The sequence below is a fragment of the Carcharodon carcharias genome (genome assembly GCF_017639515.1).
Source record: "Carcharodon carcharias isolate sCarCar2 chromosome 29 unlocalized genomic scaffold, sCarCar2.pri SUPER_29_unloc_15, whole genome shotgun sequence".
Lineage (NCBI taxonomy): Eukaryota > Metazoa > Chordata > Chondrichthyes > Lamniformes > Lamnidae > Carcharodon > Carcharodon carcharias.
Genome location: NW_024470660.1, coordinates 240,363 through 260,566, shown reverse-complemented (window position 1 = coordinate 260,566; position 20,204 = coordinate 240,363). Strand labels below are relative to the sequence as shown.

The 20,204-nt window shown below is 47.2% G+C and overlaps 1 protein-coding gene across 1 annotated transcript in view; it reads right to left on the bottom strand.

Annotated features, from left to right (window-relative positions):
* Nucleotides 1-6,138: 6,138 nt before the first annotated feature.
* The window catches only part of LOC121273998 (myelin-associated glycoprotein-like), a 30,230-nt gene continuing 16,164 nt past the window's right edge, over nucleotides 6,139-20,204 (bottom strand). Inside the window, exons 12-13 of the mRNA XM_041181132.1 lie at nucleotides 7,318-7,377; nucleotides 6,139-6,179 (exon numbers count right to left, since the gene is read on the bottom strand). Of these exons, the coding sequence (XP_041037066.1) occupies nucleotides 6,139-6,179; nucleotides 7,318-7,377 (101 nt within the window). The remainder of the gene's footprint in view (nucleotides 6,180-7,317; nucleotides 7,378-20,204) is intronic.

Genomic DNA, 20,204 nt, shown 5'->3' with positions numbered 1-20,204 from the left:
GGTTGTAGGGGCTGGAGGAGGTTACAGAGATAGGGAGGGTTGTAGGGGCTGGAGGAGGATTCAGAGATATGGAGGGTTGTAAGGCCTGGTGGAGCTTACAGAGATAGGGAGTGGCTGAGGAGGGATTGAAAACAAGAATGAGAATTTCAGGGGAAATGACAGAAGGAAATTATGTTAAATTCATAGAGGGCGACAATATTAAAGGCACGAACATAATAATATCAAATTGCGGAAGAGACCAGTCTATCTGGGTGGTAGACGTAGAGTCATGTGCAAGAAACACCTCACCCAGAGGGACATCTCTTAGCTTACCTTCGACAAGGAGAAGAAGTGACTCAGCTGCAGAGAGAGCAGCAAAGTCAGAGTGAACAAGACAAGTCGCAATTTCATCTGGGAGTTTCCCATCTCTGCCTGTCTCTTCTGATCTTCTGGCTCTGCTTTGATGCTTTGGTTTGTAACTAGAGGAGTTACTGCTCTTTATACCTGAAACACTTGAAGAGGACAGCCGGGGGTGGGTATCTGTGTGGTATCACACCCATTTCTGGACATTGCAGTGTCGATGTTCCCTGTCCCACTGGCCTGGGACCAGCAGTAAGGTCACTGGGACATTGACTGACTGGTTTCCGAGAACTATCAGTCCCTACACAACGACCTTCATCTTGTGCAAATATGTGTTCATATTGACGCAACACAACATAGCAAAAACATAGGGGCTGGTTCTTATGTCGGCAAATCAGGTGAAGCGCAGGCCCCCTAACCCCTTCCTCCTCTCATTGCTCCTCCTTCCTGACAGACACTTACTATTTTACAAATTGTGTGCGTTGCTTTTATTTTGGACAAGGGGTCTCGAGGGGGAACTGATTTACGCTGAGGTTTGGGGGTTAACAGCCAAGTCATGTGTTGATCGGTCAGTGTTTACCATGTGGAGACTGTCTGTCACCAGCTTTGTTAATGGTTTATCCAGGAACATTGAAGGGCATGAACGTTCTTGCTTTGTATGGAACAAGTCACCAACTGGGTTCAGACATCGACTCAGACTCACATCAACATAAACTGGCTTCTGACAGGTAAGTTTCTATTACATGAGGGTAGGAGGAGGCCATTTGGCCCCTCGAGCCTGCTCCAACATTCAATGAGATCATGGCTGATCTGCAAACTAGCCCCATATGCCTTTGTCCCATCTCCTTTAATACCTTTGGATAACAAAAATCTATCAATCTCACAGGTTTAAAATGAACAACTTGATTGTGCATCAGTTTCCGTTTGGGGAAGAGAGTTCCAAATTTCTCCCACCCTTTGTACTTCCTAATTTCACTCCTGAAAGGTTGGCCACTCCTTTTTAGGCTCTGTCCCCGAGTCCCAGACTCCCCCCAACCAGGGGAAATGGTTTCTCTTTATCGACCCCAATCTGTTCCCCTTAGTATCATGTAAACTCTCATCAAATCTCCTGCTTAACATTCCAACTTTCAGGGAATACAAGCCGAGTTTGTGTTTAATCTCTCCTTGTAATTTAACCCTTGGAGTCCCGGTCTCATTTCGGTAAATTGACACTGCTCTCCCTCCGAGGGCAATATATCCTTCCTAAGGTGTGGGGCCCAGAATGTCTCACAGTGACTCCAGGTGTGGTCTAGCCAGGGCTTTATGTAGACTGAAGCATGAACTCTGCCCCCTTATATTCTAATCTGTGAGATAGAAAGGGCAGAGTTCCAGAATTGTTGTGTTTATTCGACAACAGAATAACAGAGGAAGGTTTCCTCTCTGCCCTCTTCAGCCCCACTGGGAAGCTCAGGATGAGAAGGTTGGGCAGGGTCCCCTGTACTGGACACTCGCTGAATCTTCCAACGATAGTTCTGGGCTGGATTTCAAAATGCATAGACAAGGATTCAGTGTTCCATCACATTCTGCCTTTCTCTCTTTTCCTCTCGTTCTCTTTCTCTACCATCCTCTCTCTCTATCTATCTATCTTTCTCCTGATTCTCTCCTACTTCATCTCTATCACTTTCTTTCTACTTCTTTGTGTGTCTCTCTCTGTCTCTCTCTCTCACTCTTTCTTTCCTTGTCCTTATCTCTTTCAGTGACTCCCTCTATCTCTCTCTCTCTCTCTCTCTAAATGTGTCCCTCTCTAACAGTTTGGCCCAGTACTCTTATTTCCCTGTTTTACTAGTGTTCCAATTGAAGGTATACAAGACCAGATCAGACCAGAATGTTTATTTTCCATTGTTTACTGTGTTTTTTTCATTCTGGGTCTCTCTCGACTCTGTCTTTCCCTCTCTGTCCTTTTATTTCATTCTTTCATGCGATGTGGACATCGCTGCCTAGGCCAGGATTTATTGCCCAGCCCTTATTGCCCGTGTTCAGAGGCCACTTTTTAAAAGTCAACCACATTGCTGTGGGTCTGGAGTCACATGTAGGCCAAACCAGGTAAGGACAGCAGATTTCCCTCCCTAAAGGGCATTTGTGACACAAATACAATAACCAGCAATGGTTTCCTGGTCATCATCGGACTTTTAATTCCAGGTTTTTATTGAATTCAAATTCCACCAACTGCTGTGGTGGGATTCTAACCAGGGTCCCAGGAGCATTATGCTGGGTGTCTGGATCACTGGTCCAGTGAAAAGACCATCAGACCAACACCTCCCCACTCTTCTCTTCCTCCATCTTTCACACTTGCTCTCTCTCTCTCACTCTCCTTCTCGCTTCCCCCGCTCTCAGTCTCTGTCTGTCTCTCAATCTCTCTATCGCTCTCTCTCTCCCGGTCGCTCTCTCTCTGACTGTCTCCCTCCCTATATCTGTAACCTCCTCTCTCTCTCCCTTTCCTCCAGCCCCTACAACCCTCTCTATATCTGTAAACTCGTCTCTCTCTCCCTTTGCTCCAGCCCCTACAACCCTCCCTTAGGCAGCCTCCACCTGCCTCTACAATCCTCCCCATCTCTGTAACCTCCTCCAACCCCTACAACCCTCCCTATATCTGTCACCTCCTCCAACCTCCACAACCCTCCCCATCTCTGTAACCTCCTCCAACCCAAACAACCCTCCCAAATCTGTAACCTCCTCCACAAGCCCATACAATCCTCTCTACCTCTGTAACAACCTCCAGCCCTACAACACCCTAATAGCTGTAACCTCCTCTAGCCACTGTAACCCTCCCTATCTCTCTAGCCTCCACCAGCCTTGACAATCCTCCCCATCTCTGTAACCTCCTCCAACCCCCAGAACCCTCCCTATTTCTGTAATCTCTTCCAGCCCCTACAACCCTCACTATCTCTACAACCTGCTCCACCCCCATCAAACCTCCCTATCTCTGTGTCCTCCTCCAGCCCCTACAACCCTCCCTATCTCTGTGTCCTCCTCCAGCCCCTACAACTCTCCCTATCTCTGTAACCTCCTCCAGTCCCTACAACCCAACCTATCTCTGTAACCTCCTCCAGCCTCTACAACCCTCCCTATTTCTGTAACCTTTTCCAGCCCCTACAACCCTCCCTATCTCTGTCACAGCTTCCAGCGCCTACAACCCTCCCTATACCTGTAACCTCCTCCAGCTCCTGCAACTCTCACTATCTCTGTGTCCTCCTCCAGCCCCTACAACCCTCCCTATTTCTTTAACCTCCTCCAGCCCCTGTAACCCTCCCTATCTCTTGAAGGGTTCTCGAAATTCCCACATTTTCCATATCATCAACAAGGATATCACTTTTGGACCTTTAAACTGCTGAGTTAAGTGTAAAACCCTGCAGACAGGAGGCTGGGCCCATGGAGGCCTGGGGCTGCACATGTCCGGGCTTATTGAGAGCAGTGTGGAATGTTTGGCCTGAAACCAGACAACGAGAGGAGACAGAATACGCATTCTTCCCTTTAATACAATCAACCCAGAGAAAGACTTCACTTCACACGGAACTGAAGCCCATCAAAATCTTGCATCAATAATCGCTCCTAACTTCTGAGGCAGGCAATTTAATTATGCGAACCCATCAATACTCCACACATACAATGGTTTTCAGTTCAAAACTAGTTACTGGGCAGGAAGACAATGATAAACATCATGCGAGCCCATTAAAAACAACGAGATATCAATCACCTGGGGAAGCCCACCAAAGTCAAACGAAGAACGAACCTTGATTTGGATTGCGATAAGAAACTCGAAAGGCAGTATAACTGGGCAGTCAGTTGGGAGAGAAACCAGCTAGCAGAAGGGTTGCAGTGTTGAAAGCTGACACAGGGCAGTGAGCAGTTGGGAGCGGTTGAAACAGAATTTAAGCAAGGAGATCTGGAGGTTTGCAGGCCCACAGGCAACATCACGGTGAGGGGCATGGGGTGGCAGGCTCAACTGGAGACAACAAGGCCACAACCACTGCCCTCCATGAAGATCGACCACCCACAACCGCGCCCTCCACCCAACTGAAGACCCTTTGCAGATTCCACAGACCAGGACCACGTGGGGACGACAGGCCCCCAGAGGAAACAAAGAGGGTCCCCCAAAACTGCAACCAGCTTACCTGGCTGGATTTCCAACTGTCAAGGAACCCTGGGTTGGTGAGCGTGATCCCTGACCTCTCCTAGTGCAATTTAGTTAGGTTTTGGGTGTGGGACAAGTGTAAGGGCATTAGTAGCGTGATTTTCCCTCATTATGCCGTGTGTTCCCCATTCTTAACTCAGTGTACTTTATAAGTCTGTATAATCTCAGTGTCATCCTAATGTTATAAGTTCATTTGTGACTTCAGTAAATTCAGTTTTTGTCTTGCACCAAAACCAGTTGTCTGCTGCACTTTGTGACAAGCCCCGAATAAGTCCAAGGTCTAGAACCCAGGGAGTGGGAGCAATTCAGACGGCTCAGAATTCGCAGGTGAAGCTGTCACACACCTCCACACCCTACAAGGGGCTGAATGTCCTCCTCCTGTTCCTGTGTAACGGGCATCAGTGGCTGAATGGGCCTCCTCCTGTTCCTATGTAACAGGCTCGAGGGGGCTGAATGGGCCTCCTCCTGTTCCTGTGTAACAGGCTCAGTGGGGCTGAATGGCCTCCTCCTGTTCCTGTGTAACAGGGTCGAGGGGCTGAATGGCCTCTTCCTATTCCTGTGTAACAGGCTCGAGGGGACTGAATGGGCCTCCTCCTGTTCCTGTGTAACAGGCTCGAGGGGGCTGAATGGGCCTCCTCCTGTTCCTGTGTAACAGGCTTGAGGGGGCTGAATGGGCCTCCTCCTGTTTCTGTGTAACAGTCTCGAGGGAGCTGAATGTCCTCCTCCTTTCCCTGTGTAACAGGCTCGAGGGGGCTGAATGGCCTCCTCCTGTTCCTGTGTAACATGTTCGAGGGGGCTGAATGGCCTCCTCTTGTTCCTGTGTAACAGGCTCGAGAGGGCTGAATGGCCTCCTCCTTTCCCTGTGTAACAGGCTCGAGGGGGCTGAATGGCCTCCTTCTGAACTGTAAAATTGTTTTGATACTGTAACTGCCTCTTTGGTTTCTTTCAGCTGAATCTTCAGCTCTTCAGTCTCTTCCTTGTAGCTCTTGCCTTCGGTATCAGCAGCTTCAGGCTCTGTGATATTATTCACTTCCATCATGTTGGTGCGCTGCCTGATGGGCTGTCTCGATTTCGCCCTGCATTGCTTTATTACCTGCCCCTTTCTTGTGGCAGTGATGGCATTCTGCCCCCTTGAACCTGCAGGTGTCCGGTATGTGCTCACCCCCACCCACATCGAGAACAGGCCAACTTCGGAGTTGCTGCTGAAATACTCCCACGAAGCCTTTTAGTTTCTGGAGTGGCAGAGACTGTCTCTCGCTTGGCGGCTGTCTCTCTCTCTCTCTCTCTCTCTCTCTCTCCAGTTTGTGCCTCACGCCCGGTGGTTGTTTCCTGTCCCAGCTGAGGACTGGTGCCATGTTGCACATCCTGTAAATCCCGCCAGTCTCTCCCAGCACTTTCCATGTCTGGCGCTATTTCCAAGGTGCACTTCAAATTGATGTCGGCTTCTGCGATTAAACGGCTCTGAATGGTGTTGGGGTGAACAACACAAACCAATCGGCCCCGCAACATGTCATTGAGTGTGTCTCCGAGGTCCCAGTGCTCAGTCACCTGCTTCCACTTCACTGTATAGGTTGCGATGGACTCTCCCGGGGCCCTTACTCTGGAGTTAAACTTAAACCTCTGCATTATTACCCACGGCTTCGGCTGACATTCATCTTCATGAGGACGACTAATTGGTGAAAAGATTTAGAATTGGGTGTAATACACGTCACTGTCTTCAGCTCTGAGACTGTCAATCCTCACCGAACAATTCTTCCCTTCCAAGTCGCTTATTATTTTAGCACGTCCCACGAATGTGGCCATCCCATAATTGGGATCTTTGGTGTATGTGATGGTATATTTCCATCTATAGCAATATTTAAACCAAGCTCCGTGCAGTGCTGTGTAAGAGTAGGAATGAAAGTCAAAGCTACACGGAATAACCACACAAGAGCTGCTGATGGCCCTCCGAGGCAGCGCCTTCATAGACCATCCCTCTGACATCACTCCTAAAAGGCAACAAGGTAGGGGACAGGACATCAAAAAGCAGAATATTACTTCAATGGAGAGAGTCTACAGAATGCGACACAGAGGGATCTGGGTGTCCTTGTACATGAATCACAGAAAGTCAGCATTCAGGAACAGCACGGAATGAGGAAGGCAAGTGGATTGTTGGCCTTTATTGTAAAGGGATGGACTATAAAAGGAGGGGAGTCTTGCTACAACTGTACAGGGCGTTGGTGAGATTATATCAGGAGCAGTGTGTACAGTTCTGGTCTCCTTACTAAGGGAGGGATAGACTCTGCATTGGAGGCAGTTCCGAGGAGGTTCACTGGGCTGATTCCTGTGATGAAGGGGTTTGTCTTATGTGGAAATGTTGAGCAGGTTGGGCCCTGTATCCATTGGAGTTTAGAAGAATGAGAGGTGATCTTATTGAAACATATAAGATTCTGAGGTGGTGGGGGGTTTGACAGGGTGGATGCTGAGGGGATGTTTCCCCTTGTGGGGGAATCCTGTGAATCGATATGGATGTTTTACTGCATTAAAGGCGCTATATAAATGCACTTTCATTCCTATTGAAACAAGCTCACTGATGCACAAACAGAAAATGCTGGCAAAACTCAGCAGCTCTGACAGCATCTGTGGAGAGAGAAACAGAGTTGACGTTTCAAGTCCGTATGAGGCTTTTTCTTTTGCTATATTCTCTGACTCGCTATTCGCTCACTCTCTGTGTGATCACTAACCCTGTTCTCTAAAATTAAATGCTCACTTCCTCAATCCAGGAAAGAATCCAATTTCCTCAGTTCCGATCAGTAATGAATTTGTACCTTGCAGCAAGCTGATGAAGATCAGTATCAGACCGACCTCTCCCATCTTCAGTTCCTCATCTAAATGGAAAATGATAAAGACAGCGACTTTTTCAGAAATTGTCCCCAGCGTTTCTTCCTCAAACAACAACAAATTGTGTTTAAATGGCACCTTTCAGGGAATTAAACAGCCCCAGGGAATAAACTAATGTCAAGACAAGGAAGGAGAGATTGAGAAGGGACACCGCAAACCGATTCACCAAACACGGCAAAAATTCATTGGTCCCTCATTCCTTTTGCTGGGTGTCCAGCTTTTTCTCTCAGTGAGTTTAGCCCTCACAATCTCTATCGCACTCTTCTGCTCTATCTCTCTCTCTCTCACACACACACATTCTCTCTCTAGCACTCACAAACTCGCTCTATCGCACTCTTCTGCTCTATCTCTCTCTCTCTCACACACACATTCTCTCTCTAACACTCACAAACTCGCTCTATCGCACTCTTCTGCTCTATCTCTCTCTCACGCACACACATATTCTCTCTCTAACACTCACAATCTCTCTCTATCGCACTCTTCTGCTCTATCTCTCTCTCTCTCACACACACACATTCGCTCTCTAACACTCACAATCTCTCTATATCGCACTCTTCTGCTCTATCTCTCTCACACACACACATTCTCTCTCTAACACTCACAATCTCTCTCTATCACACTCTTCTGCTCTATCTCTCTCTCACACACACACATTCTCTCTCTAACACTCACAATCTCGCTCTAACGCACGCTTCTGCTCTATCTCTCTCTCACACACACATTCTCTCTCTAACACTCAATATCTCTCTAACGCACTCTTCTGCTCTATCTCTCTCTCTCACACACACATTCTCTCTCTAACACTCACAATCTCTCTCTATCACACTCTTCTGCTCTATCTCTCTCTCTCTCACACACACACATTCTCTCTCTAACACTCACAAACTCGCTCTATCGCACTCTTCTGCTCTATCTCTCTCTCACACACACACACACGTTCTCTCTCTAACACTCACAATCTCTCTCTGTTGCACTCTTCTGCTCTATCTCTCTCACACACATACATTCTTTCTCGGTCAGACACTCACATTCTCTCTCTCTCAAACATTTACCATCTCTCTCTATCTTTCTCTTCTGCTGTCTCCCTCCTTCTCACTCCCTCACATACACAGAATCTTTATCACACACACAAACCCACACTCAGACACACAATCTCTCACACACACACTCTCTCACATACGCATACTCTCCCTCACACACACTCTCTCCCTCACACAGACACACTCTCTCACAGACACACTCTCTCACATACACACACTCTCCCTCACACACACTCTCTCCCTCACACACACTCTCTCCCTCACACAGACACACTCTCTCTCACACACACACTCTCTCACACACACACACTCTCTCACACACACACACTCTCCCTCACACACACTCTCTCCCTCACACACTTTCTCTCCCTCACACAGACACACTCTCTCTCACACACACAATCTCTCTCACACACACACTCTCTCTCACAGACACACTCTCTCACACACACACACTCTCCCTCACACACACTCTCTCCCTCACACACACTCTCTCCCTCACACAGACACACTCTCTCTCACACACACACTCTCTCACACACACACACTCTCCCTCACACACACACACTCTCTCCCTCACACACACACTCTCTCACACAGACACACTCTCTCACAGACACACACTCTCTCACACACACACTCTCCCTCATACACACTCTCCCTCATACACACTCTCTCCCTCACACACACACTCTCTCTCACACAGACACACTCTCTCACAGACACACACTCTCTCACACACACACTCTCCCTCATACACACTCTCTCCCTCACACACACACTCTCTCACACAGACACACTCTCCCTCACACACACACACTCTCTCACACACACACTCTCTCACATACGCACTCTCTCCCTCACACACACACTCTCTCACACAGACACACTCTCCCTCACACACACACACTCTCTCACACACACACTCTCTCACACACACACACTCTCTCTGATAAGCACACTCTCTCCCTCACTCAGACACACTCTCTCTGATAAGCACACTCTCTCCCTCACACACAACCACACTCTCTCTAACTCTTTTTCTCTCTCACAGACTCCCTCTGTCTCTCTCTCTCTCAGACACACTCTCTCTAATACGGAAGGTTGTGGTTTTAAGACCTGCTCATGATTTCTGCTCAAAACCCAGGCAGATTCTCCCCAGTGAGAGAGTGCTGAGGGAGTGCTGCACTGTCAGAGGGTCAGTGCTGAGGGAGTGCTGCACTGTCAGAGGGTCAGTGCTGAGGGAGTGCTGCACTGTCACAGGGTCATTGCTGAGGGAGCGCTGCACTGTCAGAGGGTCAGTAATGAGGGAGTGCTGCACTGTCAGAGGGTCATTGCTGAGGGAGTGCTGCACTGTCAAAGGGTCAGTTATGAGGGGGTGCTGCATGTCAGAAGGTCAGTACTGAGGGAGTGCTGCACTGTCAGAGGGTCAGGGCTGAGGGAGTGCTGCACGGTCACAGGGTCATTGCTGAGGGAGCGCTGCACTGTCAGAGGGTCAGTAATGAGGGAGTGCTGCACTGTCAGAGGGTCATTGCTGAGGGAGTGCTGCACTGTCAAAGGGTCAGTTATGAGGGGGTGCTGCATGTCAGAAGGTCAGTACTGAGGGAGTGCTGCACTGTCAGAGGGTCAGTACTGAGGGAGTGCTACACGGTCAGAGGGTCAGTGCTGAGGGAGTGCTGCACTGTCAGAGGGTCAGTACTGAGGGAGTGCTGCACGGTCAGAGGGTCAGTGCTGAGGGATTGCTGCACTGTCAGAGGGTCAGTACTGAGGGAGCATTGCACTGTCAGAGGGTCAGTAGTGAGGGAGTGCTGCACTGTTCAAGGGTCAGTATTGAGGGAGTGCTGCACTGTCAGGAGGTCAGTACTGAGGGAGCGCTGCTCTATCAAAGGGTCAGTACTGAAGCAGCACTGAACATTCGGAGGGTCAGTACTGAGGGCGTGCTGCACTGTCGGAGGTTCAGTACTGAGGGTGTGCCACACTGTCGGAGGCTCAGTGCTGAGGGAGTGCTGCACTCTCGGAGGGTGAGCGCTGAGGGAGTGCTGCTCTGTCAGACCTGCCATATTTCAGATGATGTTTGAAATTAGCAACATGCCTCATGTATAATTATATATCATCAGCTCAAAATAAATCGATTATTCCTGTACGTTTCACTTTACTGTAAATTGTTTGCAGTTTCATTTCCTTAGATACCAGGCTTGTGTGATCACTATTTTTAAATAATGTTCATAATAAAGATGCGACAATACACACGCACACAGGTACACACACACACACACAGAAACAGACACACAGACACACACAAACACATACACACACACACACACGTTCACACAGACACACGTAGACACACGCAGATGCACACACACACGTTCACACACACATAGACTCACGCAGACACACACACACACTCACACATGTTCACACTGACACACGCTCGCACAGGCAGACACACTCATACTCACACAGACAGGCAGAGAGACAGACACACACACACACGTCAGAAATAAAAAGTTAGAGTCCAATAAAAATTTAAAAGAATATATGACTGATACCTTTGCTTGTCTTTGAGGTGTAGATTGTTGAAGTTTGCAAAGTTGATTGGTTTCCTGTGGCATCCTTGTGGTGATTTGATTCAGATTTGCACTTTGTTGAAGAAGCTCTGTTAGCTTCAGAAAGAGAGAGAGAGAGAGAGAATTTCTGCTCTTTTCCAGCAGTGTTTTTGAGTGACTGCCATCTTTCTTTTTCCTCCTACTTTCTCTTATATCTGCTTGACAGAACCTGTTGTTAAACTCCTGTCTGTATATTCCCAAAAGGGAATTCGATCAGCATGTCTTGCATTCATTGTTATAGGCCAGGTAAGCCCATTTTTTGATCTTTGCATCTCTGAAACATTTGATGCATTTCAAGATATAAATCAACAGGAGATGGAGACATTTCATCCTCCACAAGGGGTTTTGAATGATTGATGAATATCTGCATGGTGAGCAGTTCCCATTACCTTGATAGACCTACAGTGATCAGAGTCCAGCGCCTTGCATTTTTAAGGGAGCCCCTGTTTCAAGTGGACCCTGACACAGCTCAGTGAGAACTTTCATGCAACATGTCTGTAGTGCAATTCATTTGAAGCTTTCCAGAGAAGTGATCAAGTTTGCAGTATCAGCAATCAGGTGACTCGTGACAGCCATTTTTGATCAGTGCCTAATCTTGTACTTTTGAAAAACAGGTCTCCTTTAAACAGTACAATATGTTTTTGGCACGTTGGTTAAGTTGAAGGAAGCTCTGTTATGACATAACAGATGGTAAATGCTGAGCTGTTCAAATCCCGGAGGGAAACTTGAAACAACTGTCACAATTAATTTCCAACTTGTATGTTTTGAGATGTGGGCTTTGAATTCAGTAGTAATGAGGTTAAGAGGTTTAACAGGTAATTCTGTTCACCTCAACAGGTTCACCACTTGTCTGATGCAGTCAGGAGAGGGAGATCATCTCTCCTCCAATCCTGGTAAACTGAACATTTCCAGAATTACGTCAGCTCTCTGAAGTGTCTCCAGTTAGTCATTCATCTGACAGGATTGACTCTACAACCCTGGGGACTCATTCTCCTGTAAGGAAAACACTTGCTACTCCAGTCAAATCTCTTCTGTATAGCATGATCTCTGGATGTCCCAAAGCACTTTACAATAGAGTTCACCCTTTTTTCAGTGTAAGAGGATTTTATAAAACTAAATTAAACATTGATTAACAAGAAAAAATGTTTTTTAAGCATTCACATCTGTCTATAAATTACTACTATAATAACTTCTAAATCCCTTAATTAATTTAACTTCCATTTATACACATGTCAGAATTAAAAAGTTAGAGTCCGACAAAAATTTGAAAGAATATATGATTAATACCTTTGCTTGTCTTTGAGGTGTAGATTGTTGAAGTTTGCAGCTGTTCAAGGTTAATTGGTTACCTGTGGCATCCTGGTGGTGATTTGATTCAGATTTGCATTTTGTTGAAGACTCTCTGTTAGCTCTGTTAAGGCAACAGTAAAACACAGAGATTTTAAATATCCCAGGAACAGTAAACGATACTCTGAACAGTTGAGTTCAAAGTGAATTCTCTTAACTTCAGTCCCTGGAGGCAGAAGCTTGGTACATGCAGGCTGAAGGTGATTGTAAGATCTTAAAATCACCAACCCTTACACACACCCTTCACTCCTTGATACATAATTTCCCCTTTGAATGCAAATTCCCATTGTTTCCCTTTGTCTTTGGACTTTATTTTTGTAATAATACAAATCTCTCATAGCCCTAAATTTTACCAGTAATCTTTGGCAAAAATAAACACACTGTTCCTTATCTTCACCTGGCTCGGTGACACATTTCTCTCCTTTGAAAACAATCTCGTTTGGTTTAAATTATAATGCAAATTGCCTCCTTTACACGTTACATTCTAAAACTTCCCCATGTTTACCTAATTAACAGTTCAAACCTAACTTCTCTTCTTACATCAAAACACCCAGACCAGCTTCCTCTAAATCCAATAAGTCTCACACAAACACATCAGACACATCTGGACACAGAGACAAGGACTCTATTTTACAATAAATTCAAATAACATTATGGAGATTATTATATATTCCTCACATGCTGTCACTCAGTCGCAGTTTCCTGTCATTGGGACATTATCTTTGTTTGTGTGTGTTTGTGTGTTGGTATGTGGGTGTGATTGTGTGTGAGTGTGTGTGAATGTGTGTGTGCGAGAGTGTGTGTGTGTGTGTGAATGTTGTTACAACTGGGTGACGGGGAGTGAACTGGCTCCCTTTCTATTCAACCCCCATGCTTGGTTGCAAAAAGGGTTTAAAATATAGTTTCCCCCAGATGCAATTTCCATAACAAGTCATACACACGCTCACACACAGGCACACATACACATGCTCACACACAGGCACACACACACAGACACACAGGTGCACAGGCATACACACACAAACGCACACAAAGACAGACAAGCACAGACACACACCACACTGACACACACACACAGACAGGCACAGACACACACCACACTGACACCCAGACACAGACAGGCACAGACACACACACACGCTCACACAGGAAGGTACACACACACACACACACACAAACACACACAAACACACACACAGATATCAGAGGTAAAATAATTATGGAGTCCAATTAAAAAATTAAAAGAGTTGTTAGCTTATACTGCAGCATAGTTTGTGAAGGTTGAAGCTGTTTTAAATTAGTTGGTTTGCTGTAGAATCCTGTATTTCATCTGGTTCAGACTTGTACATTATTGAAGACACTCTGTTAGCTTCAGACAGAGAGAGAGAAAGAAGGGGGGAGAGGGAGAGAGAGAGAGACAGGGAGAGAGGGAGAAATCATTTCTGTTCTTTTCTAGCAGAGTTTTTAGATGACTGTCATATTTCTTTTTCCTCCTCCTTTCTCTTATATCTGCTTGGCAGAACCATTTGTTAAACTCCTGTCTGTATATTCCTGAAAGGGAATTCGATCAGCATGTTTTGCATTCATTGTTAAAGGCCAAGTATTCCCATTTCTTATCTTTGCATCTCCAAAACATTTGATGCATTTCAAGATATAAATCAACAGGAGATGTGGGTATTGCATCCTCCTCAGGGGGTTTTGAATGGCTGATGATTATCCGCTTGATGAGCAGTTCCCACTGTTTTGATAGAACTACAGCTGATCAAAGTCCAGCACTGTGCATTCTTATGCCTTCCTTTTAAGAGTGTCCCTGTTTGAAGTGGACCCTGACACACCCCAGGCGTGAACTTCCATGCAACAGGTCTGCAGTGCAATTCATTTGAACCTTTCCAGAGAAGTGATCAACTTCACAGTATCCGCAATCAGATGACTTGTGTCAGACATTTTTGATCTGTGTACAATCTTGTATTTCTTTGAAAAACAGGTCACTTTTAGACAGTACAATACGCCTTTGGTCTATTAGTTAAGTTGTAGGAAGCTCTTAATCGCAGTTTGCTGTCATTGGGATATTGTCTTTGTGTGTGTTTGTGCATGTGTGTGAGTGAATGTGTGTGTGTGAGAATGTGAGTGTGTTTGTGTCTGTCTATAAGTGTGTGAGCATGTGTATGTGTGTTTTTGTATGTGTGTGTGCATGTCTGTGTGTGTAAGTGAGTGTGTATGTGAGTGAGTGCGTTTGTGTCTCTGTGTATAAGTGTATGTATATGTGTATATGTGTGTCTGTGTGTGTGTGTGTGTATGTGTGTGTGTCTGTGTGTGTGTGTGTGTCTATGTTTGGGAGAGAGAGCAAAAGCATTTCACAGAGTGAAACCTCCCTGAGTGTGGCCGGTGTGCTTAACATTTAAGCCACACAGACAGGATGTGGTTAAAAGGTAAAACCACAAGGAGTGAGTGGTTTTCCCAGTGACTGTCTCTCTGTGGGTTTCCTGTGGGTTTCTGTGAACTGCCTGTGGTTTTAAAAAAAATCTTCCAACCCCACATGCACGGCATCAAATAAGGATTTGGAAGCTGCAGCTCAGAGAGTAACTAGTCCCCCGAGAATTCACAGCCCCTCAAACACAGATTAACAGCATTAATCCTGACCATCAGCCCACTCACTCATTGCCTCTTGTCTCAGACACTAGAAAGTGGAAGTTAAGGCCAGATTTTCACTCCCGGGTCGGAGGTCACAGAGACGGCAGAATTCCCGACTCCGCCAACTCCAACTCTAAACTTGTCAGTCCCAGATTCCGATGTGTGGTCCGGGGGTCGGGGGGTGTGGGTGGGTCGGTCATGGTGGTGGGGGAAGGGGTAGTGGTGGGGGGTGGGGGTGGGTGTGGGTGTGGTGGGGGAGGGGGTGTGGGTGTGGGGGTGGTGGTGGTGGGGGTGGTGGGGGTGGGGGTGTGGATGGGGGATGGTGGGGGTGGGAGTGGGGGTGATGGTGGGGGTGATGGTGGGTTTGGGGGTGAGGGTGGTGGGGGTGGGGGTGGTGGGTGTGGGGGTGGGGGTGGGGGTGGGGGTGGGGGTGGGTGTGGGGGTGGGGGTGGTGGGGGTGGGGGTGTTGGGTGTGGGGGTGGGGGTGGGGGTGGGTGTGGGGGTGGGGGTGGTGGGGGTGGGGGTGTTGGTGGTGGGGGTGATGGTGTGGGGGGGGTGGTGGGTGTAGGGGTGGGGGTGGGGGAGGGTTGGGCGTTTGGGTGGGGGTGGGTGTGGGGGTGGGGATGAGAAGGGGGATGAGGAGGGGAGGAGGAGGAGGATGAGGAGGGGAGGAGGAGGGGGATGAGGAGGGGGATGAGGAGGGGGATGAGGAGGGGGATGAGGTGGGGATGAGGAGGGGGATGAGGAGGAGGATGAGGATCCCCTCCTCATCCCCCTCTGCAACTCCCTCCTCATCTCCCTCCTCATCCCCCTCCTCATCCCCCTCCTCATCCTCCTCCTCAACCCCCTCCTCATCCCCTCCTCATCCCCCTCCTCATACCCCTCCTCATCCCACTCCTCATCCCCTTCCTCATCCCCCACCTCATCCCCGCCTCATCTCCCTCCTCATCCCCTCCTCATCTCCCTCCTCATCCTCCTCCTCATTTCCCTCCTCATCCCCCTCCTCATCCCCTCCTCATCCTCCCCCTCATTTCCCTCCTCATCCATCTCCTCATCCCCCTCCTCCTCATTCCCCTCCTCATCCCCCTCCTCCTCATCCTCCTCCTCATCCTCCTCCTCATCCCCCTCCTCATCCCCCTCCTCGTCCCCCTCCTCATCTCCTCCTCATCCATTTTGCAAACGAACAGAAGCTTCAACCTCCTCCGCGACCTCCATCACCTCGAAGCACCAGGGTCACCATCACCTGCAAGTTCCCCTCGCAGCCACACACCACCCTGACTCGGAGCTATACCGCCATTCCTTCCCTGTCACTGACGCCATTCAGCCCTATCGAGCCTGATGCACAGGAACAGGAAGAGGCCATTCAGCCCCTCTAGCCTCCTTCTCTATTTGACTAGATCACGGCCGATCTGTATCTTATCCCCATCCACCCGCCTCGGTTCCGTGACCCTTAACCCCCCCCGACCCAACAAAAATCTCTCAATCTCAGTTTTGAAATTTACAATTGACCCCTCCCAGTCTCGACAGCTTTTTCTGGGGGAGAGAGTTCCAGATTTCCACCCCCCCCCACTTTGTGTGAAGAAGTGCTTCCTGACATCACCCCCTGAACGGCCTGGCTGCAATTATAAGATTCTGCCCCCTTGTTCTGGTCCCCCCCTCACCTCACCCCCACCATCGGGGGAAATAGTTTCTCCTTATCGACCCCATCGAATCCTTTAATCATCTTAAACCCCTCGATTAGATCACCCCTTAATCTTCGAGACTCGAGGAAACACAAGCCTGGTCTGTGCAACCTGTCCTCGGGATTTAACCCTTTCAGCCCCGGGATCGTTCTGGTGACTCTGGGCTGCAGCCCCTCCGAGGACAATATCCCCTCCCTGAGGAGCAGGGTCCAGGACTGAACCCAGTGACTACAGGTGGGGTCTGAGAGAAGCTTTAGAAAACTGTGCCGCACACTTCAAAAACTTCTTAAATTCAACCCTGTATCGAGTGCCTTAGAATACTGGGGCCAATATTTACCCCCAACTAACATCCCTAAAAACAGATGATCTGGGTCATTCTCACATTGCTGTTTGTGGGAGCTTGCTGTGCGCAAATTGACTGTGGTGTTTCCTACATTACAACGGGGATCCGCACGTCAAAGATAGTCCTTCATTCCCTGAGAAATGTTTTTGAACAGTGGATGCTGTTGAAACGTAGGAAACAGGGCAGACATTTTCTGCACAGCAGGATCCCACAAACAGCAGTGGGATACAGACCCAGAACATCTGTTCTTTTTAATGATGTTGGTTTAGGGATAAATATTGGTCCCAGGACACTGGGGATAACTGCCCCACCCGACACTGTACCCACCCCCTACACTTCACCCAGAAAGTGTCCATGGGGTTTTTGACATCCATCCGAGGTGTCCACTCTGTGCCTGTTCCCGGATCTTGAGGCTCAAGACCCAACATTGGGTTCACTTTGAGCCTATCCAATCGGGCACAGGGACTGTTCCCACAAACTGCCAGGACCTGTCTTAAGGCTATTGTTCCCTCTCGGCATGAGAGTGATGATGGGTTGAAGGTCATCTTTCACCCGAATCCTGTCTTAACAACATTGTAAACGCAGTAGGAAAAATCCCACTGGCCCCTTGTATCTTAACAACATCGTAAACATGACCTAAAGAATCCCCTGGTCACCCCTGAGTGTTTCTAATATTGTAAATATAGTGGGAATATTTCCTCCAGCCTCTGAGAGGTAAAACTATGACACTAGAGCACCGCCACTGGCAGGAGGATGTAACTACAGTGTGACATGTTTACATGGGAATGTTACATTACAAATGAAGGTACATGATTGTAAATAATGAAAAGGGCATGTGATAATAGGAAATAGTGCCTTGGAGAATTGAATTATTCACCAGAGTATGGTATTTCATTGGATAAACAATGTACAGAAATGTCTGAGCATTTTAATTGCTTGTTTTTTATATTCATTTATGGAATATGGGCAGCACTGGCTAGGCCAGAATTATTGCCCATCCCTAATTGCCCTTGAGAAGGTGGTGGTGAGCTGCCTTCTTGAACAGTTGCAGTCGATGTGGTGTAGGTACACCCACAGAGCTGTCAGGGAGGGAGTTCCAGGATTTGGACCCAGGGACAGTGAAGGAACGGCCGATATATTTCCAAGTCAGGATAGTGAGTGACTTGGAGGGTAACTTCCAGGCGGTGGTGTTACCATGTATCTGCTGCCCTGTACTTTGAGATGGTAGTGGTCGTGTGTTTGAAGGTGCTGCCTAAGAAGTCTTGGTAAGTTCCTGCAGTGCACCTTGTAGATGGTACACACTGCGGCTACTGTTTGTCGGTTGTGCAGAGAGTGAATGTTTGTGGATGGGGTGCCAATGTAGTGGGGCTGCTTTGCCCTGAGTGGTGTTGAGTTTATTGAATCTTGTTGGAGCTGCACTCATCCAGGCAAGTGGAGAGTCTTCCATCACACTCCTGACCTGTGCCTTGAAGATGGTGGACAGGTTTTGGGGAGTCTGGAGTGAGTTACTCACTGCATGATTCCCAGCCTCTGACCTGCTCTTGTAGCCACAGTATTTTTATGGCTGGTCCAGTACAATTTCTGGTCAATGGTAACCACCAGGATGTTGATAGTGGGGGATTCAGCAATGTTAATGCCATTGAACATCAAGGTGCGATGGTTAGATTCTCTCTTATTGGAGATGGTCATTGCCTGACACTTGTCAGCTCAAGCCTGGATATTGTCCAGGTCTTGCTGCATTTGGACAAGGACTGCTTCAGTATCTGAGGAACCGTGAATGATGCTGAACAATGTGCAATCATCAGTGAACATCCACACTTCTGTCCTTATGATGGAAGGAAGGTCATTGATGAAGCAGCTGAAGATGGTTGGGCCGAGGACACTACTCTGAGTAACTCCTGCAGTGATGTCCTGGAACTGAGATGATTGACCTCCAACATCCACAACTATCTACCTTTGTGCTGTGTATGGCTCCAACCAGTGGAGAGTTTTCCCTCTGTTATAATGTGGTAGATGATGTGTGCCAGGGGGACCAAATCCACAAGGGAAACTTGGTCACACTATCACAACGGTTTTGCAATTTGTATTTATTATGAGATGTGTGACCTGAATTCAGGAGTAATGTGTCAACCAAGACATTTAGAGATCTTAAAAATTAAATTTCAATATTCATTAACAAAATACAAGATTTCAAGCACACACATAAGGCCACGGTTACTATTATAACAAATCCTAAACTTCCTAATTAACCTTGAAGATGGTGGACAGGCATTGGGGAGTCCAGAGCTGAGTAGTACAATCCCGTTTAAGGCAACAGTGCAAAATAGATTTCAGATTTAAAAACAGAACCAGCAAGTTAACACAGTACACACTTGAGAGTGGAATTCCAAATGGCTTTCTCGATCTATGGTCACTGAACATAACAGACCTATGGACAAATGCCTGGAGGCTTCTTGAAGGCTGATTCACACACTCTTATAAGATTTTACATGGTCCCCAAAATAGCCTTTCATTCTCCTTTGTTTATGTTTCTCGCTCTTTGAGATGTAAATTTCATTGTTCCATATGTCTTTGGAATTATACATTTCCCATAATATAAAAATTTTAATGTTGCCAATGTTGTCAATAACCTTTGGGGAAATATAAACACATTGCTCAACCTTACTTATCGGCCTCGTTGTAAACAGACCAACAGCCCTTTGAAATCCAAACAATCCCATCACTTATCTAAAAATGCAAATTCCCTTCACACCTTACATGCTAAGTCAGCCTCCATGTTCACTCATTAGCATTTCAAGTACATTTCTACACTTAGCTTCTTTTGATAATCTCAAACTTGCAGTCTACCTGACTCCAGATATAATTAAGCCACACAGACAGACCCATCTACACTCACACCCAGAAACCTAGTTTACAACAAAACAGGACAATATTATGTAAATTATTATACTTTCGTCCCACCCCTGATTCCCGTTGACTCCAGTTTTGCTCGGGATCCTAGATGGCACACTCGGTCAAATGCAGCCTTGATGTCAAAGGCAGTCACTCTCACCTCACCTTGTATGAACAGATGTAAAATTATACATAATTCATAAGCTTCTCACAATCTTTTACAGCATGGAAAAAGGTGCAGCATTCAGAAAGCTCACTCAGAACAGATAA